General features: G+C 68.0%; 4 protein-coding genes across 5 annotated transcripts; all 4 read left to right on the top strand.

The window, feature by feature from the left end:
* Positions 1 to 825: 825 nt before the first annotated feature.
* Positions 826 to 4,664, top strand: LOC309682382 (tubulin alpha-1B chain). Of its 2 annotated transcripts, XM_082496465.1 has the most exons (5): positions 826 to 895; positions 2,211 to 2,433; positions 2,520 to 2,668; positions 3,476 to 4,402; positions 4,451 to 4,664. In XM_082496465.1, the coding sequence occupies exons 1-5, from the start codon at positions 893 to 895 to the stop codon at positions 4,454 to 4,456; spliced, it is 1,308 nt and encodes a 435-aa protein (XP_082352591.1). In that variant the 5' UTR covers positions 826 to 892; the 3' UTR covers positions 4,457 to 4,664. The 2 variants fall into 2 exon arrangements, with proteins under 2 accessions (XP_082352591.1, XP_082352590.1); XM_082496464.1 differs by having other exon boundaries at positions 3,476 to 4,664.
* A 709-nt stretch (positions 4,665 to 5,373) lies between these two features.
* LMBR1L (limb development membrane protein 1 like) lies at positions 5,374 to 11,273 on the top strand. The gene is made up of 17 exons (XM_082496336.1): positions 5,374 to 5,481; positions 7,071 to 7,155; positions 7,458 to 7,494; positions 7,671 to 7,810; positions 7,908 to 8,011; positions 8,083 to 8,209; positions 8,329 to 8,397; positions 8,639 to 8,703; positions 8,843 to 8,918; positions 9,039 to 9,122; positions 9,338 to 9,414; positions 9,500 to 9,577; positions 9,670 to 9,743; positions 9,827 to 9,917; positions 10,205 to 10,271; positions 10,365 to 10,526; positions 10,611 to 11,273. The coding sequence occupies exons 1-17, from the start codon at positions 5,410 to 5,412 to the stop codon at positions 10,667 to 10,669; spliced, it is 1,467 nt and encodes a 488-aa protein (XP_082352462.1). The 5' UTR covers positions 5,374 to 5,409; the 3' UTR covers positions 10,670 to 11,273.
* A 2,082-nt stretch (positions 11,274 to 13,355) lies between these two features.
* On the top strand, positions 13,356 to 17,597 carry DHH (desert hedgehog signaling molecule; the record flags this gene model as incomplete). Its single annotated transcript, XM_082496397.1, has 3 exons — positions 13,356 to 13,667; positions 15,226 to 15,487; positions 16,152 to 17,597. 3 exons carry the CDS (start codon positions 13,356 to 13,358, stop codon positions 16,817 to 16,819), a joined length of 1,242 nt encoding a protein of 413 aa, XP_082352523.1. The 3' UTR covers positions 16,820 to 17,597.
* A 1,084-nt stretch (positions 17,598 to 18,681) lies between these two features.
* On the top strand, positions 18,682 to 19,913 carry RHEBL1 (RHEB like 1; the record flags this gene model as incomplete). The annotated part of the gene is given in 9 exon segments (XM_082496482.1): positions 18,682 to 18,814; positions 19,044 to 19,111; positions 19,164 to 19,264; positions 19,386 to 19,442; positions 19,508 to 19,555; positions 19,654 to 19,655; positions 19,658 to 19,694; positions 19,696 to 19,741; positions 19,824 to 19,913. Coding segments are annotated over 9 exon segments (582 nt in total).
* Between the last annotated feature and the right edge of the window lie 3,100 nt (positions 19,914 to 23,013).

Genomic DNA, 23,013 nt, shown 5'->3' with positions numbered 1-23,013 from the left:
GGGAGTCGGGGGTCGCAGCGCTGCGGACACGGCTGAGACAAAGAGCACTGCAGTGAGCGGAGTTTCCCCCCCATCCCACCCCCCCGGCAAATCGAGCGGGCTCTGTCCCCCCTCCCCCGCTGCAGATAGTGCGGGGGCACGGTGATCCCATCGCGGCAGGATTCAGAGCCGGGGGGGGGGGGGTCCCGTAGGGTGCAGATGAGCTCGGGGGGGGGCAGCCTTGGGGTGCAGATGGGTCGGGTGGGTGTTGGGAGGGGGTGCTCCGGAGGCTGCAGATGGGCCGGAGGGGGGGAGGGGGGGGGCGGGCGGTGCAGATGGGCCGAGGCCGCGGCGGCGGGGTTCAGCCGGAGAAGCCGATTAACGGCCGCGGGGGGGCTCCGGGCGCGGCAGCACGTGCCACCCCCCACCCCCCATGTCGCAGTTTTCCTCTGCAGCGGAACCGCACCGGGCGGGGCGGGGGGGGGGGGGGAGGAGAGGAGGGGAGAGGGGGAGAGGCAGTGCCCCCCGCTTCGCGGGCAATGCAGGGGAAGGGGGGGCTGAGGACCGCGGGTGGGGGTCACACACACACTGTGGGGGGGTCCTTTCACAAGCCCCGGGCGAGCGCGGCACCCCGCAGCGGCGGGGGGGGGGGGGGGGGGCGGGCCCCCCCCAAAAGCCCCGCAGCGCCCGCCCGGCATTGGGGGGGGGGGGTAGGAGGCAGGGCGCGCCACGCGTCGCAGCCAATCCGCGGTGGAGAGGGTATGGATGGGCAGACGCGGCGGCCAATAGGGGCGCGGGGCGGGGGCATACGGCCCCACCTCGGGCCGGTATATAGGGGGGCGCCCGGGGGCGGCTGCAGCCTGGTACTTGCGTCGATTCTTTGCTTGTCGGGACGAGTAACCGCGCCGCAGCCATGGTAAGGGGATGGGATGGGGGGGGGGGGATTGAGAAATTGGGGGGTCGCTAGGAAAAAGGACGGGGGGGGGGGAAGGCTGGAGCTGAGGGGCGCGAGGGATTGGGGCGGGGGGGAATGGGAGGGAGGGGAGGGAGATTAGAGACCGGAGGGAGGGGGGCGCAGGGATCGGGGGGTGTACGACAGAGCGGGGGGGGGGGTGGGGGGTGGTAACGGGGAGGGATAGACCAGGGAGTGGGGGAGGCAGGGTGGGGGCTAAGGAGGTAGAGCGGGGGGGCAGAACGGGGGCTGGGGGTGCCGAGGGAAGCACCCCGAAGGGGGGGGGGGGGGTAAAGGGGCACAGCACCCCGGCAGGGGGAGAGCATCGTAGGGGGAAGCAGCACGTGGTCCCGGGTAGCCCCCCTCCCCCCGCAACCAGGCGGGGGCGGGGCTCTGTCCCGCTTTTGGCGCCCAGCCCCGACCGTTACCCTTCCCGCGCGCGGGAAGGCGCGAGGCGGGGGCACAGCCCCCCCCCCCCCCATCCCCGCCCCTGCGTCACCAGCTCCACCCAAATCCAGCTCTGAACCCCCGGCTTCATGCAACCCCGCGGTGGGGGCAGAAGGTGTCGTCCGGTGTCATGTCCCGTCCCCCTCCCCCTTTCCGCGCTCCTCGTACCTCCCCCCGAGTCCGACCCCACGGGGCTAATCCTATTCCGAGGCTCCTCGGGGAGCCCGTATGGGCCATTTCCCCCCCTCCCCCCACCAAAAAAAAAAGGCAAAAAAACCCCAAAAACAAACCACCGCGGGCGGGAGGAGTGTGCCAGAGCAGGCGGTGCGGTGCAGAGCGCGGCCGGGAATGTGCTGGACCCCGGGGTGGGGGTAGGAAGGGGGAGCAGAGGGACACCCCACTCGAGGGGTGACACGATCGGCCCTCCCCGGTGGTTTTGGTGTAGGCTGGCACAGTCACGTCCCCGCTGCTGTGCTGCGTGCTTCCTCCTCCTCTTCCTCCTCCTGCAGCGCAGCCTCGCCCTGTGCTGCAGGGTGGTAAAATGTCGTCCCTGTGCGCCATTTGGAGAGCTGATGCGGGGGCAGTGGTACCCCCAGTTACCCCCATTGCTGCGCCAAATGGTGGCTCTGGTCTGTCCCCAAACATGTGGTGTCCCCTCCCGTACACACACATCTCTCTCCTGGGGCCAGCTCAGTCCCTGGGCTGTCCCCACACTGCTCAGCCGGAGGTTTGGGGCACACAGTTGGCTCTGGCCGGCTGAGCCAGAGCACAACCGGCATTAGGGTGGAGGCTGCTGCCAGGCTGACACCCCCCCCTCCCTGTGTCTCTGCAGCGTGAGTGCATCTCCATCCATGTGGGCCAAGCGGGCGTGCAGATCGGCAACGCCTGCTGGGAGCTGTACTGCCTGGAGCACGGCATCCAGCCCGATGGGCAGATGCCCAGCGACAAGACCATCGGCGGGGGGGACGACTCCTTCAACACCTTCTTCAGCGAGACGGGGGCCGGCAAGCACGTGCCCCGGGCCGTCTTTGTGGACCTGGAGCCCACGGTGATCGGTGAGCACGGGGGGGGGGCTGCGAGGCGGGTGACGTTAATGGGATGCTGGGCGCTAACGGGGTGGGTGGGCGCTCTCTCCCCACAGACGAGGTGCGCACGGGGACGTACCGGCAGCTCTTCCACCCTGAGCAGCTGATCACGGGCAAGGAGGATGCAGCCAACAACTATGCCCGTGGGCACTACACCATCGGGAAAGAGATCATCGACCTGGTCCTCGACCGCATCCGCAAGCTGGTGGGTACAAACCCTGGGTGGAGCTGGTGCCACCGCAACTGGTGGGGAAAGGGGAACCCTCTGGTAGGACCTGGACAGTAACAAGGAGCTGGGCTGTGCCTCCAGGGTCCGGGGGCAATTTATGGTTCTTGGCACCCTGATGCCCTGCACCAGGTCAGGGCTCCCAGTGAGGTCTGCATCCCACACATGAGGATCAGCCCCTTCCTACATGCTGAGTGTCCTTTCTCAGAACCCCGCAAGCCCACCAGAGGTGTAAGCCCAGGATGTGCACCCCAAAGGTGGAGTGTGCCTGGGGGTGAGATGGGGCTTGGGGAAAGGCTGGCTTGTTTCTGCCCTTGGGAAAACCTTATTTCATCACTTTTTTTTTTTTGGTATTAGGGTCACTTGAGGTTTCTCCTTGATCTGGACTCTGATCCTTCTTGACCAACTGCTTAAGAGCAGCTAGCCGTGCCAAGCGTTTAACTCTTGCTGGGGCAGCTTGTGTGCATTTGCTCTTTCCCAAAGCAGAGCACATGGGTGATGCTGGGGGCAGGCATTTGCAAGGGCCGGCTTCTGTAGCAGGAAGGAGCCCTGTGTCCCCCGGTCCCTGCGGGAAAGAGCCCCTTTCCCTGAGGGCCAGTTGTGTTCATACACAGGATGCTGTGGCTGGAAGCAGAGCAGGTGTCTGTCCCTGACTGAGTCTGTGAGACAAGGGTCCCCCAAGGACTGAGATCCTGGGGTGAATAATTGCCTTCCTGGGCAACTCGGTAGCAGCTTAAGTTCAGAATTACTGACACATGGGTCTTGTTTTTTCTTCCCTTCTTCCAGGCTGACCAGTGCACAGGGCTGCAGGGCTTCCTGGTCTTCCACAGCTTTGGAGGTGGCACCGGCTCTGGCTTCACCTCCCTGCTCATGGAGCGCCTCTCCGTTGACTATGGCAAGAAGTCCAAGCTGGAGTTCTCCATCTACCCGGCTCCACAGGTCTCCACAGCTGTGGTGGAGCCCTACAACTCCATCCTCACCACGCACACCACCCTGGAGCACTCCGACTGTGCCTTCATGGTGGACAACGAGGCCATCTACGACATCTGCCGTCGCAACCTGGACATCGAGAGGCCCACCTACACCAACCTCAACCGCCTCATCAGCCAGATCGTGTCCTCCATCACAGCCTCCCTGCGCTTCGATGGGGCCCTGAATGTCGACCTGACGGAGTTCCAGACCAACCTGGTGCCATACCCCCGCATCCACTTCCCACTGGCCACCTACGCCCCTGTCATCTCAGCCGAGAAGGCTTACCACGAGCAGCTCTCGGTGGCCGAGATCACCAATGCCTGCTTCGAGCCGGCCAACCAGATGGTGAAGTGTGACCCACGGCATGGCAAGTACATGGCGTGCTGCCTGCTGTACCGTGGGGATGTGGTGCCCAAGGATGTCAATGCCGCCATCGCCACCATCAAGACCAAGCGCAGCATCCAGTTTGTGGACTGGTGCCCCACTGGTTTCAAGGTGGGCATCAACTACCAGCCGCCCACGGTGGTGCCCGGGGGGGACCTGGCCAAGGTGCAGCGCGCTGTGTGCATGCTGAGCAACACCACAGCCATCGCCGAGGCCTGGGCCCGCCTGGACCACAAGTTTGACCTGATGTATGCCAAGCGGGCGTTTGTGCACTGGTACGTGGGGGAGGGCATGGAGGAGGGGGAGTTCTCGGAGGCCCGGGAGGACATGGCTGCCCTGGAGAAGGATTATGAGGAGGTGGGGGTGGATTCAGTGGAAGGGGAGGGAGAGGAGGAAGGGGAGGAGTACTAAACGCTGAGTTCCTTCTGTCGCTGTAGCATGTCCACAAAATGTCTGCTTCAAACACTTCAGCTTTCTTGTGCGCTGGGTTGGGGTTCGGCCCTGTGGGCCCGGCTGGAGGGACACGCTGCTCTGGCTGGGCTCGTGCTCTCTCCGATGTGATCTTGTCGGTTTTCCATGTGTCTGTAACATGTCTGTGAATAAAAGGCTTTAAGAGAAACTGCTGCTGTGTGGATACAAACCCTCTGTGTCTCTGCCTGCAGCTCCCTGGGGCTGCTTGGCCCCATCCCATGGGAACAGACTGTCCCTATTGTCTGTGCCCAGTGAGACAGCGGGGGATGGCAGTGCTCCTGCCCAGAGCTGGCTCTGGCCAGCCCTTCCCCTCTCTTCCCTGGGTGCCACGGGGTGGGGGGTGCTCTACCAGCCCCCCCGATGTTCCGTAGGGTCCCTCTGTAGGGCCAGGCAGCCTGTGGCAGGGCGGCCTTTGGTGCATTACAGTGTGTGCGGGGGGGTGATATCCTGCCCTGCTCGGTGCCCCTGCGCTGGGGCAGCCTGTCCCCACTCTCCCGCTCGCCCCCGCCAGGGATTAACCCGCCCGGGGGATTAGCCCTGTCCCGGGGATTAGCCCTGTTCCAGCGCCTAATCCCGGCTCCTGCCCGCCCGGGGAACAGCAGCCCCCGTGGGAGCGGCGGGCGGGAGCACAGCGGCGCCCTCAGCCTATCGGCGCGCTCCGCGCTGCTGTCGACCAATGAGCGGTGCCTCATTCGCTTCCCAGGGCCAATGGGGGGAGGAGGCGGGGCCATTGCAGGCCCTTGGGGCGCGGATACATTGTAGCGAGGACCGGATGTGAGGGGCGGGGCCGAGGGGAGCGGCGGTCACCGGCGCGGCGCGGCGCTTCCCAGGCAGAACCGACACCGCCGTACCGGCTCTTCGCTCGGCCCCGGCCCGGCCATGCTGGCCGCAGCATGGCCCCAGCGGAGCAGGACGCGCTGGCTGTGCGGGAACAGCTCTTCCACGACAGGGTCCGCGAGTGTATCGTGAGTGCCGGGGGCCCGCGGCCGCGGTGAGGGGCGTCGAGCGGGAGAAGGGTCCCGGTGTGGCGGCGGGGGAGCCGCGGGTCGGGGGCTGGGAGCCCGCAGGCCCGCGGGAGCGAGAAGCCTCTGGGGTCCGGCCGCCGCTGTGCCCCACGCCCGGTCATTATCGGTGCCAGAGCTGCGGCGGGCTGCCGTGCGTCCCGCAGATAACGGGGTCCCGGGGCTGAGCCGTGCTGCGCCCCGGGCGCGACCCCTCTGCCCGCTCTGGTCGTCCCGGCCGCCCTCCGCGGCACCGGGGTCCCGCCTTGGCTCGGGGCCGACCTCCGCCGGCCCCGATGGGCAGCCCCTGGGTGCAGCGGTGTCAGAGCCGGGCCAGGCTCCGGGCTCCGTCCCTGTCCCTATGCCAGCAGCTCTCACCAGGACGCTCGGTGTCAGTGGGAAGGGGGCCTACAGAGCCTCCCCGAACCATGGGCACCACAGAGGGAGGCACCTGGGTCTGCTTCTCCGGTCCCTGCCAGGGCACCCGCTGCCGCTGGCTCAGGTTTGGGAACGACCTGGGTTTCCTGGTCCTGGCATGTCCCAAGGGATGCTGTGTTCAGGGTGGCCAAGCGGACTGTGACCAGCAGTGCCGGGGCCATCTTGCCACAGCCCAATTTGATGCCTGCGGTGAGAAGCTGGTGGCTGGAGCCCAGCATCTCTACCCTGGAACTCCCCAGACCCCTGTCCCGACCCATCCCGAGGAGCTGCATCTCACCGTGGAGCTCCTGGCTCAGCACAGCCAGCGCAGAGCTCGCTCAGCCTGATGTCACAGAGTGCGGGAGGTGTTGGGGGTCCCCCAGCCAGCCAGAGCTTTGGGTTGTGGGGTACAGCCCATGGCAGGAGGGGACCTGCAGCCTGAGACCCTTCTCTGGGTGGAAGCAGGAGGACCTGTTGGCCGCTGCCCCTCTGGGGGTCTGGAGCTGGGCTGGTTCCTGGGGCTCCCTGCCACCCCACCTGGCAGATCCTGGGGACCCCTGGCCAGCCAAGTCCCCTGGGGTGGGCAGGAGGGAGGTGCTGTGGCTGCTATACTCCACCTGTGCCAAGGTGGCAGGTTCGGGTGACCTTTCCCCATCCTGCCGCGTACCCGGCGGGATGAAAGGTCGCCGTGTTCCTCGAACATCGCCTGCTCCGGACGGACCTCAGTGTGCCGGTGGGGGCAGGAGGGACGCCACAGCCGGCCTTGGCGCCCAGCTCAAGGCTGTTCCCGTGGCTCTGCTGGGTGCCGATGCCAGCGGGGCGAGGGCTGCGGGTTGGGTGACGCAAGGGTGTCCCGTGGGGTTAGACCTCCAGCTCTGCCAGCACAGGCTGACACAGAGCTGCCAGTTGGGCTCTCCTCATGGTGTCAGCCCCACTGGCCCAGGTGCTGTGGCAGCTTGCGGGCACCCATGGGTGAGCCCAGGGTGCAGCCCCTGTGCATGGACAGGCCCAAGCACACGTGTGGGGTGTAACCAGGGCCAGGAGTGGAAAAACAAATAGGGTGGAGCTGATGGGCCCTGGGGTGGGACCACTACCCTCTGAGCCTGCCTTCACTGCCCGTGCTCCTCTGCCTGCAGATCTGCGCCCTGCTCTTCACCAGCCTCTACATCCTCTGCCATTTCATCATAACCCACTTCAAGAAGCACACGGACTTCACAGCAGGTAGGAGGGCAGGAGCTGCCAGAGCCGTGCAGCCGTTGGCAGCCACATTCAGCCTCCCCGGAGCTTGTTCTCAGCATCCCCCGGGAGCCCCAGTCCTGCTGTAGCCTGAGTTGCTGTGGCACTCGTCACTGCAGGGCACCTCCCTGGCTGCCACTGGAGGGGAGCAGAGCCCAATTTCCCTGGGAGTGTTTCTGCAGCATTTGGAGCAGGGGGAGGTTTGGGAGCAGGCAGAGAGCAATGCTCTGCGCAGCCCTGCCTCCCCCAGCCCTGTTGGTTTGGGTTTTTCTCCCCCCCACACACAGAGCATGACGATGAGGATGCTGCTGTCAACAGGATTGCGTAAGTTCCTGCCTGTCCTGCTCCCTGCCTGCAGGATGCTCAGCTGCTTCCTCTCCCTGCCTGGCTAGGATGCCGGGTCCCGCCAGCTTGTGGGGCCTGGTGACCCTGGAGGCTGCAGCCAGGCTGTGACGCCCGCAGGGGCCCAGACCCACAGCCGATGCTCGTCCCTTCCTCAGGCTGGGGCTGTGCACCTTCACCCTGGCTGTGGCGCTGGGCGCCGTCCTCCTGCTGCCCTTCTCCATCATCAGCAACGAGGTGCTGCTCTCCTTCCCCCAGAACTACTACATCCAGTGGCTGAATGGGTCTCTTGTCCATGGTGGGTGCACAGGGCAGCTCCAGGATGCCCTGAGGGCTCTGGGTTGGAATTTGCCCCCCCCCCCCAGAGCTCACCCCACACTGTCCCCCCCCTCCAGGCCTCTGGAACTTGATCTTCCTCTTCTCCAATCTGTCCCTCGTCTTCCTCATGCCCTTCGCCTACTTCTTCACTGAGTCAGAGGGCTTTGCAGGATCCAAGAAGGTAGGTGGCCTTGCAGGTGTCCCCACCTCGTCCCCCCTGTCTCTGGCTCCCTGCTAACCCGGCTTCCGCAGGGCATCATGGCCAGGGTGTACGAGACATCAGTGGTACTGCTGCTGCTGACGCTGCTGGTGCTGGGCATGGTCTGGGTGGCCTCCGCTATTGTCGGCAACGATGCAGCCAGCCGCCAGTCACTCTATGGTGGGTACTGGTGGGGTGTGCTGGGGCTCTCCCAGCTCTGGCAGGGCAGGATCAGGCCCTGGTGCCGAAGTTGGAAAGGGATGCCCAGTGCTGCCGGCCTGACCCCACTGTCTCTGCAGACCTCTGGGAATATTACCTGCCCTACCTCTACTCCTGCATCTCGCTCTTCGGTGTGCTGCTGCTTCTGCGTGAGTCGTGGGATGTTCCCCCGAGGTGCCCTGGCACTGGTGGCCCATCCTGCCTTGGGTGTGGGTCCCCAGGGGTGCCCAGCTGGGAGCAGGGTCTGCTTCCTGCAAATTGTGCCAGGCGGGGTCCAGAAGGGACACGGTGCAGGGCTGAGCCCCCAGTCCCTATCCAGGACCCTTCTGGGGATGCGGGGTTGGGTAGGATGTTGGGACACCCCCTGCTTAGCCTCTCTTCCCACTGCAGTATGCACCCCCTTCGGCCTTTGCACCATGTTCACCGTCACAGGGAAGCTGCTGGTGAAACCCCGGGTAAGGTGTTTCCCCTGGTCTTGCTGCCCCAGTCTGGGGGCTTGCTGTCCCTGAGGCTGCCTAGTTTCCCATCCCAGGCATGGGGTGCCATTCATGCCCCCCCACACCAGCTCCTCATGGGTTCCTCACTCATCCCCAGCTCCTGGAAGACCTGGAGGAACAGTTGAGCTGCACAAGGCTCGAGGAAGCTGCCATGTCCCGTCGGATCTCCTCTGGTGAGTGTCCAGCAGTGTCTGGCTGGGAGTGGGGAGCTCAGGGCAGATCGAGGACCCCTCTGCCCCACAATATGGGAGCCCTCAGCCCCCACAAGCCCCTTGGCATCTTCTCCCTGGCAGGCAAAGCTTCCTGCTGGCTGAACTTGAACGTGGAGCTGCTGCGGGAGCAGTTCTTCGCCATTCGGAGCAAGAGGCGGAAGCTGGGTAATAAGCCAGGGTGGGGGGCAAGCCCAGGACACTTGGCTTCTCTCCAGCTTGGCACTGGGAGCCTGTGCCACATGGAGGGAGGGTGGGTGTGAAATGTGGTGGGGGCTGTAAACCCTTTTCCTGGCACCTAAGGGCCCCCTCCTCAATCTCTTGCCTTCGAGTGGGGGCTCACGCTTCCCTCTGACCCAGGAATGTCCCCTCCCTCCCTGCAGAGCTGCGGCACCAAGCATCACCCTGGCAGAGGAACCTGGGCTACCCGCTGGCCATGCTGGGCCTCCTGGCACTGACGGTGAGCGTCCCTGGGCTCCTGGGGGAGCTGGGGCTCGTCCCTGTCCTGCCGCCAGCCGCCCTCACTCCCTCCATGATCCTCCCAGGGCATCTCTGTGCTCATCGTCTGCATCCACGTCCTGGAGCTGCTGCTGGATGATGCCGCGATGCCACGGGGCATGCAGGTACCCAGATGGTGGAGTGGGACAGTGAGGAGTTATATCCCACCCTGTCTGGGGGCTGCTCCTCCCCAACGTGCCTCCTCCTCTCCCAGCAGGATGCATCCCTGGGCCAGGTCTCCTTCTCCATCTTTGGTTCCTTCGGAGCTGCCCTGCAGGTCGTCCTCATCTTGTATCCTTCAGGCGGGCACTCGTGTCCCCAGGGCTGTCCCCAGGGCTGTCCCACCTCGTTCTCCTCCTTAATGCCCCTTGCAGCTACCTGATGGTCTCCTCCGTCGTGGGCTTCTACAGCTCCCCTCTCTTCACCCGGCTGCTCCCCAAGCGGCAGGATACGCCCCTCACCAAGGTGGGAGCACTGGGCTGGAGCTGGGGGGCTCCTGGGCCCCCCTCGGGGTGCAGGACCCCAGACTCCTGGGTCCTACAGTGCACTGTTGTGTGTGTCCCCGTGCATTGTGCGGTGTCCCCATGCGAGGGCACCACATGTCCCCATGCCTCTGGCACAGCCCCGGGCACAAGCAGGGTCCTGGTGGGTCTCCAGCACCAGTGGAGCCCCTTTCCCAGCTCAGGGGAGGACACCAGGCCCTGGGGCAGTGCTGTTCCCCTCCACAACAAAGGCTCCTTCGTCCCCTCCAGATCATCGGGAACTGCGTCTCCTTGCTGGTGCTCAGCTCGGCCCTGCCCGTCTTCTCCAGGACGCTGGGTGAGCTCCCGGGGGGAGCCAGGGTGACCCCAGGACTGGGATGTCCCCAGGATTGAGGTGCCCTTGACCCCCGCTCCGCCCCCTTCCGCACAGGGATCACCCGTTTCGACCTCCTGGGGGACTTCGGCCGTTTCAACTGGTTGGGGAACTTCTACATTGTCTTCCTCTACAACATGGGCTTCGCGGGGCTCACCACCCTCTGCCTGGTGAAGAGGGTCTCCTGGGCCGTCCAGGCCGAGCTCATCTGCGCCTTCGGTGAGGACGGGGACATGAGGACGCAGGGGACGGGTGCTGGGGTGTGCCCCCCTCCCCTGGCTCTCATACTTTCCCTCTGTCCAGGTCTGCACAAGCTGCCGCTGCCTGTGACACGCTCCCGCCCCCCTGGCAAGCCCTTCTAGGGCTGGGGGACAGGAATGCGTCCCCCCTGCCACCCTGGTGGCCTGCAGGATGGCTGCCAGCCACAGAACGGGCCCTGATGGTGCCCGGTGCTTCAGGGATGTCAGAGTACCCCAGGGAGAGCTGAGCCCGTGGGGGGTCTGCCCCCCCTCATTCCTGACTCTATCTCAGTCTGTTGCGCTGCTGAGCCTTGGTCTTGAGCCGTGTCCCCGTCACAGCCCCCCCTAAGGGCACGGGGTCTCCTGGGGGCTGTGCTGGCTGCAGCCCCCCCCCCCTATTTACATACCTCATGCAAGAGTGGCCGGGCCCCCGACCTCCCCGGTGCTGCTCCCTCGGGTGCGGTTGGGTTTTAAATGTCCCCCCACCCCAGGGACTGTCATGACACTACAGTGGGGGCCCTGTGCCCCACTGCCCAGTCACTCCACACCCTGTCCCCATGTCACCCTAGGGCCGACAGGGGGTACTGGTTGTCCCCTGCTCCGAGGCTTTCAGGGTCCCCAAGGGTGGAACAGGGCTGGAGGGTCCTGCGCCACTGGGGACCAGCCCCTGCTCCCTGGCAGCTTGGTGTGACGAGTCGGTCAGGTCTCTGTTACCACAGAACTTATTTGGAGCAATAAACAGTCTCTGTTTTTATATAAAAATATCTGAATTTGGGGGGTTTCTTTCTCCCTGAGGTCAGGGCCAAGCTTGGCAGCATGGGGGGGCTCTCTGCCTGTGGGGTTCTCAGTCCTGTCCCCCTCCCTCCCTCTTTTCCCTCCCCTCTCCCTGGGGGCCATAATTAACCCTCTTCCTGGCTGGGGCTAACAAGCCTCTTCCAGGAAGGGCCAAATGTGAGGGCAGCTCCCTGCCCACTGCCCAGGGCCGAGGGACCCTGGGAATGCTGGGGGGCATTAGGCTTTTTTGGGGTGTGGGGGGACCTGAGGTGCCCCCAGCTCTGGCCCCTGCGCTCCTGGGGAGGGGGGTGTCGTGCAGCCAGAGCGGAAACTGCCCCGGGAACCGGCCCCCCACCCATCCTGCCCCAGCTGGGGCTGAGCCAGGCTGCTCCCCCCATGGCGGGGGTGGGGGGCCCAGGCCCCCCCTCACCCCCTCTTGGCCGGGGCTGAGCAGGAAGCGCAGGAAGCCTGGTTTATATTGCAGGAAATGAGGCCATCGGTGCCCGCGATTTCCCTGTGACCTGTTCCCCTCCCAGTCACCCCGGGCTGGCACCAGGGCTGGGGGGTGGAGGGCCGTGGGGGCCGCCCCCCCCTTACCCCCCCTGATCTGCTCCCAACCTTCCACCACCCCACTGCTGCCTCCTGCCCTTGCCGGGACCCTCATCACCCTTGGGTGCTTCACCGGGAGCTCTGAGGGTGCTGGGGGGGGCACGGCCCCAGCCCCGGGGTAGCCCGGTCCCGGGGGGTGTCCTGTTCCTAGAGGTGTCCCTGTCCCCGGGGGAGCCCGGTCCCAGCCCCGGGGGTGCCTCGATCCCTGGCGAAGCCCGGTCTCGGGGGTGCCCCGGTCCTGGGGCGCGGAGGGGCCGGCCAGGCCAGGGCAGCGCGGCGGGGCCCCGGCGGGGGCGGCCCCGGGGGATGTGGCCGCCGCTGCCGCCGCTCCCGGGGGCCGGCTCCGAGGCGGGGCTGCCCAGTGCCGGAGCCGAGCGGCCGCAGGTGGAGGCAGCCCGGCCGGGGCAGCTACGGGCAGCGCACGGTGCCGACCGGCACCCAGGGGAGCCGGTGTCGGGGGCTGGGCCAGGAGCGGGTACCGGTACGGGGAGTCGGAGCGAACAGGGGGGACCGGGGTAGTGCCAGGTAGCGGGTCCCGGGAGCGGGGCTGTGTCAGGGGACAGAGCAGGTGCCGGTACCTGCAACGTAGCGTTAGGATAACGGGTGACCCGGTGCCAGGAGTAGCGGTAAGAGAAGAAGGACCGGCGCCAGGAGAGGGGGGGTCCCGGTCCAGAGTCGGTGACAGGAGAGGGGAGAGGTCCCGGGACCAAAAGGGCGGCGTTAGGGTCGGGATAAGGGGGATCCCGAGACCGGAGCACAGTGCGGGGAGCGGGGAGAGGAGCCGGTACCGGAGCGCAGGGTTCCGACGGGGAGGGGGAGCGGGATCGGGGCGCGGGGTCAGGAGAGGGGACAGGTCTCGGTGCCGGTCCCGGAGGAGTGCCGGGAGCAGGGTACCGGGTCGCGGTGCCAGGGCAGCGCCTGGAGACGAGTGCTCGGTGCCAGATTCGGGGTAGTGCCCGGTGCGGTGTGCCCGGTGCCGGTACGCAGCCGTAGGAGGGCTTTCCCCGAGGCTCGGGCTGGGTCGGGGAGTCCCCGGTGCCGGTACGCAGCCGTAGGAGGGCTTTCCCCGAGGCTCGGGCTGGGTCGGGGAGTCCCCGGGGCCGGGGTGCAGCGCCAGGCGAGGGGGTGCCGGGCCCGCGGGCGCGGAGCCGGCGGCGGGGGGGCCGTCCCGGTGCCCGGGCGCCGCGCTCCGAGTGGGTGGCGGCACCGGCAGGGGGGGGTGGGGGGTCAGTCGTCCCGAGTGGCCGCGGATCCCGCAGCGGCGACGGGGCCGTGGGTGTGAGAAGGAAACGGCGCCGACCCGCCCCTGGCACCGCGACCCTCTAAAAGCCCCGGGACCGTCGCACCGGAACCATGCCCGCCCCGGCCGCCCGTGCCCCCGGCGACTGAGCGGGGCCCGTGGAGGTAGCGGGGCCCGGCGACCGGGATGCCCCGGCGGAGCCCGCTCGCCCTCGGTCTGCTCGGTCTCGCCGCCTGCCTGCTGGCCGCGCCGGTGCTGGGCTGCGGCCCGGGCCGGGGCCCGGTGGGGCGGCGGCGACTGGGGCGGCGGCAGCTCTCGCCGCTGCTCTACAAGCAGTTCGTGCCCAACGTGCCCGAGCAGACGCTGGGGGCGAGCGGGAAGGCGGAGGGCAAAGTGCTGCGGGGCTCGGAGCGCTTCAGGGACTTGGTGCCCAACTACAACCCCGACATCATCTTCAAGGACGAGGAGAACACGGGGGCGGACCGGCTCATGACCGAGGTGGGGGCTGCGCCCGGCCCGGCCCGGCCTCGCTCCCGGGGGTGCGGGGACGCGGAGGCGGCGGAGGGGAGGGAGGCGGGCGGGAGCGCAGCGACCCTCCTGGGGCGCACCGATCCTCCCCGGGGGGCACCGACCCTCCCCGGGGGACACCGATCCTCCCCGGGACGCACGGAGCCTCCCGGGGCGCAGGGTCCCCCCGGGACAGCACGGTGCTTCGCCACTGTCTCGGTCTCCGTTCCCGGTCCTTGGCGGCGACGTGGCAGCACCGGGGCCCCGGGACGGGGTGGTCACACCTCTTGGGTATTAAGGACCCGCCGTCGGGGATTAACGGGGCGGGGGCGGCTCGGGGTCCGGCCGCCCCACAGGGGGCACGAGGTACCGGCGGCTTCGCTTCCCCAGCGCCTCCGCGCCCCGGCCTCGGGCCAGAGCCGGCGGGGCGGGTCACCGGGGAAGGGGCGGCCCCGGCACCCTTCTCCCGGGAGGGATCCGGGACTGCGGGAACTCGGGACGCGCCGCGCGCCCGCCGGGATGCTCGAGGTTGTCATGGCGAGGGGCGGCTCCGCGGTCGCCATGGCGACGGGGGATGCTGCGAGTGGTCCAGGCGGCGCCGCCGGCTCCCGCGGGCCGGGGCGGCGGGGGCGGCGGGGCCGGGGCGGCGGAACCCGGTGGGGCCGCGGGCACGGAGCCGGCCCGGGGTGCGGGCGGCTGAAAGGGCCCTTTGTGGCCGTGCCGGCATTCCCGGGGCCTGAGGTCAGCGCCGGGCTGGAAGGCGCCTATTGTCGCCGGGCCGGGCCGGGCCGGGCCGAGTGCATTCCTGCCCCCCCGCCGCTGCCGCCCCCCCGGCCCCGCGCTCCCGGGAGCGGCTTTGTTGCACGGGGGAGCAGGGGGCACCGGGGTGCGGAGGGACGCTGCAATCTCACCGGCTGCTGCGGGGGACCAGGGAGAGCTCCAGTCCCTGCACCACGTATCGGTGCTGCTGCTGCTGATGGGGAGAGGTATCCTGGAGCTGCCCGGGACCCCCTGCTATCGCCCTTGGCTCTGGGCACTGGAGCCCCAGACTCCCCGGTGCTGCCCCCGCAAGTTCTGCTTCCCATCCTGCCCTGCCTGGCCAGCACTGAGCCCCCCATGGTGCCGTTCCGGAACTTGGGTCTGGTTCAGGACCTGCTGTGCCTCTGGCTCTGCCCCACAGGCCCCCCCCCCCCCCGGGTTAATAAGTCATGGTCATGGCCGCGGGGAAGGTGACACCATCCTGGCCCCTGTCCCGGTCCCCTGCCCGTTCTGCCCGGCTGCCCATGCCAGGGAGTGGCTCCACCATGGGACCCCGGGGCACGTTAACGTTCAACCTGTGCACAGCCAGGGGCGCAGCTTAGACATGCCGCTCTCTGTACCCGGGGGTGGACACCCCATCTGTCCCCCACCAGCAGCCCCTTTGGGCTCCCTCTAAGCCCTGTACAGGCCTGGTGTCTGTCTGTCCATCTGAGTGTAGGAGCCCCCAGGGAGGGGACTGGGTGCTATGGCAGGGCTGGGGGTGACATTAGTGCTGGTCCCCCCCCCCCAGCGCTGCAAGGAGCGGGTGAACTCGCTGGCCATCGCGGTGATGAACATGTGGCCGGGGGTGAAGCTGCGGGTGACGGAGGGCTGGGACGAGGACGGGCACCACCTCCCCGACTCGCTGCACTACGAGGGCCGGGCGCTGGACATCACCACCTCTGACCGCGACCGCCACAAGTACGGCATGCTGGCGCGCCTGGCTGTGGAGGCCGGCTTCGACTGGGTCTACTACGAGTCCAAGGCACATGTCCATGTCTCCGTCAAAGCAGGTACTACACTGGGGGGGCTGCCACCAAGGCGGGGGGCTGCTGTCCCCATAAGCATCTCAGCCCATGGCTCCACAGCCCACTCTGCTCCCCCTTGGCATCCTGGATCCATATAGGATATAGCCCTGCTCTGGCTGGTGTCTGGCCCCAGGGGGTTCAGCCCGTGTCTGGCAACAGCCCAGCTCCCCCAAGCCTTTCTGGTTACCAGATTAGGAAAAAACACACTTCCTCCCCCAAATTTTGCCTGGCCAGGGCCAGCCTCACAGTTCAGCTCCTGGTGCGGGCCACAGCCAGGGTTGCTAAGCCGGTCTGGGCAGCCACAGCCCAGTCCGCAGCCCCTAGCCCTGCGGCTGCTCCGGCCGGCAGCCCCTGTCCGGCCCAGAAGTGACAATTGACAGAAAATGAAAGTGGCCATAAATGTCACCGTCCCCAGTCCCGAACAAAGGGCGTCAGTGCGGGGTGGACAAAGGGGCCCTGCAGCGCCCGGCCTCCCTGGGAGCCGCATACAGGAACTGGGGTGGCTTCGGAAAATACCCGCTTTGTTCCAGGGGTGGTTTGGGGGCCTGGAGGGGGTGGCTTCACTCAGGGCTGTTTCCCCTCTGGAGGTGGTGGCCAGTGGAGGTGGCCAGCGGGGACAGGGAACCCACAGCTTTCTCCATCTGCCCAGATAACTCACTGGCCATCCGCACCGGCGGCTGCTTCCCAGGCCATGCCACCGTGACGCTGCAGAGTGGTGAGCGCCGGGGTCTGGCTGACCTTCGCCGGGGTGACTGGGTGCTGGGTGCGGAGCCAGGCGGGCGCCTGGTGCCCACTGAGGTGTTGCTCTTCCTCGACCGTGATCTGGGCCAACGTGCCTCCTTTGTTGCCATCGAGACGGCCAGCCCAGCGCGTCGGCTGCTCCTCACACCATCCCACCTGGTCTTCGCGGCCCGTGGGGTGGCCAACGGCACAGCCGCCTTCCTGCCCGTCTTCGCCCGCCGTGTACGACCGGGTGACGCAGTGCTAGCCCATGGGGCCAGCGGGCAGGGGCTGCGCCCCGCGCGGGTGCTGCGGGTTTCACGGGAGGACGGTGTGGGGGTCTTTGCCCCCCTCACCTCCCATGGGACCCTGCTGGTCAACGGGGTGCTGGCATCCTGCTATGCCGTCCTGGAGAGCCACCGCTGGGCCCACCGTGCCTTCGCCCCCCTCCGCCTCTTCCATGGGCTCCTCTCGCTGCTGCCGTCCCGCGCTGAGGTGGGCAACGGGACGGCACCGGAGATAGGCATGCACTGGTACTCCCACCTGCTCTACCAGCTGGCCGGGGGCCTGCTGGGCCAGGAGGTCCTGCAGGCATAGGGGTCCCTGGCCCCCCTCAGTCACCGCACTGCAGATCATGCCGCACACTGGAAGCAGGGGGCTCCAGCCCTGGGCCCTCCTCAGACCAGCAGGTGCTGGGAAGGAGGGACAGAGGCACCCCCAGTCCTGCGGGGAGGTCAGGGCGCCTCTCGTCTCAGCACTCCCCAGGGGCACAGAGTGGTGGGACAGGGTCCTTGGAACAGGGTGTTGTGGTGTGGTCCAGGGACCTGGGCTTAGCACCCTCCCCTGTCCTGCAGCGCCCCCCCAGCACTGCCGGGTGCCTGGCCAGACGCCCGCGTCCCAGACCCCTGCACGCTCCCTCTGTATTTATTGCTTTATTAACCGCTGGGGCTGGGGCCGGGATTGCTCCCTGTCAGGCCCATGCCAGGCACCACCGGACCCTGCGCCAAGGCCAAATCCAGTCCAGGGGATGCCAAACCAGCCCAACACCAAGTACCTGGCAGCAGCTCCTGGCTGTCCCCCAGCCCTGCACCTGTCCCTCCATCAACTGTGGGGTCCCTGTCCCTCCATCAACCGTGGGGTCCCTGTCCCTGTGCAGCACAGTGCTGCAGGGCAGCTGGACAGGGTGTCTGCCGCAGGCACGGGCACTCTGCGCTGGGCCCAGCTCTAACCGTGCTAACCGCTAACCTGCCCTGCTTGAGAGTTTTATTTTTCTATTTATAAATGGTAATATAAATGTCCCCCACGCCCACCTGCCCCGGCAGCGGGGCCTGCCCCGCGGGGCAGGGGACCAGCCTGCTTTTAACCACTTCTGTTTAAAAAAAAAAAAAAAATTACTACTATTTAATTGTTTGGATAAATAAAGAGACTCTATGGCCCTGGTGGAACCCTGACTGAGGGCGGGGGCTGTGCAAGGCCGGGCTAAGGGGCCCAGGTGTGGCTGGGGTCGGGCATACTGGGGGCACTGGGGCATCCCTGGGGCTGGGGTCGGGCATCCCGGGGGGGCTTGGGGGTCCCGGGGAGGCTGGGGGTCCCTGGGGCTGGGCATCTCAGTGAGGGCGGAGGCCCCCGAGGCTGGAGGTGACCAAAGTAGGGATCTCGGGGGACAGGAGGTGGGTGCGGATGTTCCCGGGACTCCCCGGGAATACACGGGCTGGGGCAGGAGGCGGACGCCCCGCCCACATCCCGCTCCGGTGTGCGCCCACCACGTGGCCCGACCGTTCCCTCCGTTTTCATGAATGGGGCCCCGGCGGCCAGCGCGCGTGCGCCGCCGCCGCGCCCCGCCCCTGCCGCCGCCGCGTGGCCAATGGGAGCGGGCGGGCGGGCGGTGTTGTGGTCACGTGGAGTCGCCGGGGTAGCGGCGGCGCGGCACCGCCCCCCCTCCCTCCCCCCCCCCTCCGCCGCGGCGGGCGATTTATAGCGCTGTGTGTCGCGCCCGCCCTCACGCTGTCCTCCCCCACCCACCCTCGCCGTGGCGTGGGCTATGCTGCTGGTGCGCCACCGGCAAAGTGTTCATCCTCGGGTACCGCGCCGTGGGGCAGTGCAGGGGGGGGGTGGGTCTCGTGGTGGGGCGGCGTGGGAAGGGGCTGTGGCCTCTGCCCCATGTGGCTCTGGCTCTGGGGGGGGGGGGGTGCCCCGGTGTGCGTGGAAGCGGGGACTGCCCCACAGGGCACTGCAGGGGGTGCACCGGGGGAGGCTGTGCCGGGTTCCTCGTGGGTGCCTCCCGCCGTCGTGGGCACAGAGCACAGTGGGTCCCCACCCCGGGTGGGGGTTGTGGAGCTGTGCTCAGGCTGGACTCCAGGAGTACCCATCACCCCGGGGCCGGGTCCCCTGGAACCCCCCCCCGGCAGGGTCCCTTCCCTAGGGACACTCAGTTGGACTCCTTCCTCTGCCCCAGGGTGATGCTGGGACCGTGGCCCCCCAGCTCTGCGCTTCTTCCCCCCCCCCCCCCCCTTCCCCCAGGTAAAACCTCCCTGACCCATCAGTTCCTGGAGGGGAAGTTCATGGAGTGCTACAAGCCCACGGTGGAGAGCAGTAAGTGCCATGGGGCAGGGGGAGAGGGAAGGGAAGCTGCCTGCCCAGGGTCCCCCCTTTCTGCTACCTCCAGGGGGTCATGAGTGATGAGGACAGAGGTGTCCCCACTTCTGGGCTGTGCCCCAAGTCCTGGTGCCAGGGGCTGAGGCACCCCCAGAGTGGGGTCGACGGGAGGCTCATCTCTGGGGATTTTCTGGGCAGCTCTGTTAACCTGGTGCCACCTCCACAGCCTACAAGGAGATGGTGGTGGTTGGCAAGGATGAGTTCCAGCTCCAGCTGGTGGACACAGGTGGGCAGGTAACACTGGGGGGGGGGGGGGGCAGGGGAGGCAAGGGGCTTCTGGCCCCAGAGCCACCCCTGGCACCGGTCCTACTCTGCCATCCTGCCTCATTCCTTTGTCACTGGCATCCATGGCTATGTCCTGGTGTACTCAGTGACCTCCCTGTGGAGGTGAGGGACTCAACCACCCCCCTTGCCGGGCTGTCCCCACATCCTTGGCGGCTGGGTCCTCATGATGGAGGGGAGGGACCCAAGAGGGGAGCAGTGCCTGGATCTCCCCTTTTCCCAACAGCTTCCAGGTGGTGAAGACCCTTCACAACAAGCTGTACAAGAGCCGGGGAAAGACGTGGTAGGTGCTGCCCCTCCTGGATGGGGGCGGGCTGGGCCTGGCCCTCACCCTCCCCATGCCCGCAGCATGCCCATGGTGCTGGTGGGGAACAAGGCGGACCTGTCCCTGCAGAGGTAAGGAGGGGCTCTGGGTGTCCCTGTCCCCTCCTGGGCTGTCCCCCTGCCTGAGTACTCAGTGACCCATCCTGCCCCATCCTCTGCTGTGTCTCCAGCAGGAGGTGAAGATGGATGAAGGGAAGAAGCTGGCAGAGTCGGGGGGGGGGGGGGATCTTCCTTGAGTCCTCAGCCAAGGAGAACCAGGTCTGGGGCAGTGTGATGTATCCCACCCGGGGCTGGGAATAAGGTCCCCAGGATGCTGGGGCTGATGTCCCCTTGCTCTCAGGTGACCCAGGGGATCTTCATGAAAATCATCGAGGAGATTGACCGGGTGGATAACTCCTATGGCAGATTGACTGGCTGCTGCTTGATGTGAGCCCTGCCTGGGGCTGACCCCTGGGATGGGACAGATCTGCCATGGGACCTTCCCCCAGGCCACAGCGGTAGCTTCAGGGGAGATCCGGGGCCACGTGGTCCTGCTGTTGTACAGAACCCCTCACTTTGCAGAGACTGTGGGGCTCACAAGGGGCTGGGATTCGTGTGGGGGTCCCATCCCAGCCAGGGAGCACCCCTTGCTCATAGCTGCTCTCCTTCCCCCCCGCCCCAAGGACATGCTGGGACCATTACCCCTCTGGCCGCAGGGAGCCAGGGCTGAATGCAGGTGTTGTTCCTGGTGCGGGGCTGTAGTCCGGCTGTGCTGTGTTGGCAGCCGTTGCTCGTGGGAGTTGGAGCCGCGGGGCTGGAACAATTAAACATTGTTTTGTCTGTGACCCCCCCCCCCACCCCCCCGAGCCTGGATGGGGGCTGGGGGGGGCTGTTCCTGCCGGGGAGCAGAGTGGGAAGGTGAGGAAGGACACCCCTGGGGATCCCCCAACACCCCAGCATTGAACTCCCCCCAACCCCAAATGCACTGTGGGGTAGAGCTCTTCATACCCCCCCCGGGGCTGAGCACCCTGAGGTGTCACTGGGTCCCTGGGGTGCTCTGCAGCCCCGTCCCCCTGGAGATCCACAGCCCGGGCTGGGTGAGTGTGGGGGGCTCTGCATGCACTGCCAGGGTGCCCAGCCCGGCTGTGGTTCCCCATGTGGCTTATCTCCACCCAGTCAGGCTAATTACTGCTAATTACCCAATTATGCTGTTAGAGAGGAGCAGGGAGCTGCTGAGCAGGGAAGTGTGGTGTTGGTGCCGGGCGGGGGGGGGGGGCGCTCTGTGCCCCCATGGTCAGCGTTAGGATGGAGAGGGGAGCGGGTGCTGGGGTGTTGCAGCCTGGGGGGCAGATTAGTTGTGCGCCCCCCCCCCCCCCCCCCCCGGTTTGGGGGCTTCACCCACCCCATACCTGTCCCTGTCGGGGGTCCCGGCTGTAACTGAGGGGGACAGGGGCGGCTTCCCGTTCCTCTTCCCCCCCCCCCCCCCCTTCCGACACCGGAGCGCGGTCCCCGGAGCTGCCCCGCAAGGTTCCGGACGCACGGCGCCCGAGCTGAACCGGGGCACGGAGCCGCCGCCCTGATCCGGCCCCGGGCGGGGGATGCCGAACGAGTGACGGGGCGGGCGTGGGGGGCTTCCCGTGTGCGTGGTTCCCGTGGCTGCCCGGTACCGGCGTGGACGGGGGACGACGACAAGGGGACCTGGCGCAGCCCCCACGCGGGAGCCGGGACCAGGCGCGGAGCCCTCCCGACGGCCCCGGTAGGGCTGTCCCAGTTCCCGGGCGGGCGGTGTCGGGGGTGGGCGGAGCCTCCGCCGGTGCCCGGTGCCGCCCCGCCGTGCCCACGTGCGCGCCGCCCGCCCCGGCGCCGGCGGGGTTAAGCGTCGCGGAGGAATCCCTCCCGGCAGCGTGCGCTGCGGCCCGCGCCGTCACACCCCCCGCCGCCGCAGCGCGGCCGCCGCGCACCGTCTCCCTCCGCCCGAGCCCCCGCCGCCAAGTAGTGCGGGCGCGGCGCCCCCCCCGGCCGCGGCCCCCAGGGCGCAGCGCGGCGGCCCCGGCGGGGCGGGCGGGGCGGGGCGGGGCGGGGGCGGGCGGCGGGACCTACTTTCCTCTGGAAATGGCCGCGCCGGGGAGCACCGTCCGCCCCGCGCCCCGAGGCCCGTCGGCGTAGGGCGGCCGCGGGGGTAAGAGCCGGGAGGGGGGCGGGGGGCGGCCCCGCCGGGGCTCCCGCGCGTTCGGGCCGGGGCCCCGTGGCCCCGGAAGGGAAAGGCCCAGCCGTTCGGCTCCGGGCCGCGCCGCCTCCGCCGGGCCGGGCCGCGCCGCCGCCGACTCCTCCCGGCCAGGCCTCCCCGGCCGCCGGGCCCGAAGCGCGGCCCCCGGCTCCCTTTGTGTCCGCTACCGGCACCGGTACCGGTGATGCCCGTCGCCCGGGGAGCCGGTGGGGCTCGGGCCGCCGCGCCGCCGCCTGAGCGCAGGTACGGCCGGGCCCGGCGCTCCGGGACCCCGGTGCCGGTGCCCGGGTAGGCCGCGGCGGGCTGGGGCACCGGGCCTAGCTGGCTTGGCCCCACCCGGAGGGCCCGGTTGAACCGGGGAGGGGGGGTGCGCGGCCCAGAGGCGCCAGGGAAGGGGGGGGCGTCCCCGCACGGTGCTTTAGCCCCCCCCGGGGCCGCGGGTAGGGCCGGCGGGCCCCTCCGCCGCGCCCGTCCCCGGTGCACGCCGAGGCCCTTCCGGGGAGCGCGCGGCCGCCCCGGGGTGGCCCTAATCCCCCCGGGATTACCGGGGAACCGGAGGAGATTTGCAGGGGGAGGGCGGGGGCGTCCCCCTTTCCCGGGTTGGAACCCCACCGTGCCCAGCCGGGGGCTCCCTCCGACCCCCCTCCTGCGATGCTTCGGGGGGCAGCCGGGGTTTTGGGGTGCTGGAGGCTGCCCCAGCGTGTCCCCAGTGCATGAGGCTGGGGGGGTTGGGGTGGGTGTCCCCAGTCTTCTCTCTCCCGCGCGTGGCTCACAGTCGGGTTTGGGGTCCCCCCAGGGTTTTTGGTGTACGTGCTGGTAGAAGGGGGTAAGGTGGGGGCATAGCCCTCCCCAGCTTTGGTCGTGGTGTTTGGGGGGTGAATCCCCTCTCCTCCTGCACTTATGCTGGGACCCCCCCTGGCACTGGGGGCGCTTGGCCAGATTGGCACTTACCTTGGGGAAACTGAGGCACAGGCAGTGGTCAGGCACCGAGGGAGGGGGTGCTGGGCACCCTGTGTTATTTCTGCACCCCGAATTCTACCTGGCCCTGCAGCAGGAGACACTGGCGGGGTTCTGGCTTTGCCATGGGCACTAGGGGTGCTTCCACTCTGCCCCCCTCTCCGCAGAGCCTGTGCTGCCCTTGCTGTGGGGGTCTGGGTGGCTCCCTGTGGGTCCTGGTGACCCCCCCCGGGTGCTGTGGAGCCAGGGTCACCCCCCTGCCCCCCGGGTTTAATTGAGGTCATGTGCCCTCAGCCCCTGTGTGGCCTTGCCAGGGGAGTGGGGTGCCCTGGGGCATCACTACGCCATCCCCACCCCAACCCCGAGG

This window comes from Vanellus vanellus (assembly GCF_965231255.1).
Source record: "Vanellus vanellus genome assembly, chromosome: 28".
Taxonomy (NCBI): domain Eukaryota; kingdom Metazoa; phylum Chordata; class Aves; order Charadriiformes; family Charadriidae; genus Vanellus; species Vanellus vanellus.
The sequence above is the reverse complement of the archived record's forward strand: the minus strand, read 5'-3'. Positions and strand labels throughout refer to the sequence as shown.

What these genes read in the sequence shown, in the direction of transcription:
- LOC309682382 (XM_082496464.1), top strand. An exon ending in CCTGGAGCCCACGGTGATCG is followed by an intron (nt 2,434 to 2,519) that starts GTGAGCACGGGG and finishes CTCTCCCCACAG; the next exon opens with ACGAGGTGCGCACGGGGACG. An exon ending in TCGACCGCATCCGCAAGCTG is followed by an intron (nt 2,669 to 3,475) that starts GTGGGTACAAAC and finishes CCCTTCTTCCAG; the next exon opens with GCTGACCAGTGCACAGGGCT.
- LMBR1L (XM_082496336.1), top strand. Translation starts at nt 5,410, where the DNA reads ATGGCCCCAGCGGAGCAGGACGCGCTGGCTGTGCGGGAACAGCTCTTC. An exon ending in GAGCAAGAGGCGGAAGCTGG is followed by an intron (nt 9,123 to 9,337) that starts GTAATAAGCCAG and finishes CCCTCCCTGCAG; the next exon opens with AGCTGCGGCACCAAGCATCA. An exon ending in CTGCAGGTCGTCCTCATCTT is followed by an intron (nt 9,744 to 9,826) that starts GTATCCTTCAGG and finishes TGCCCCTTGCAG; the next exon opens with CTACCTGATGGTCTCCTCCG.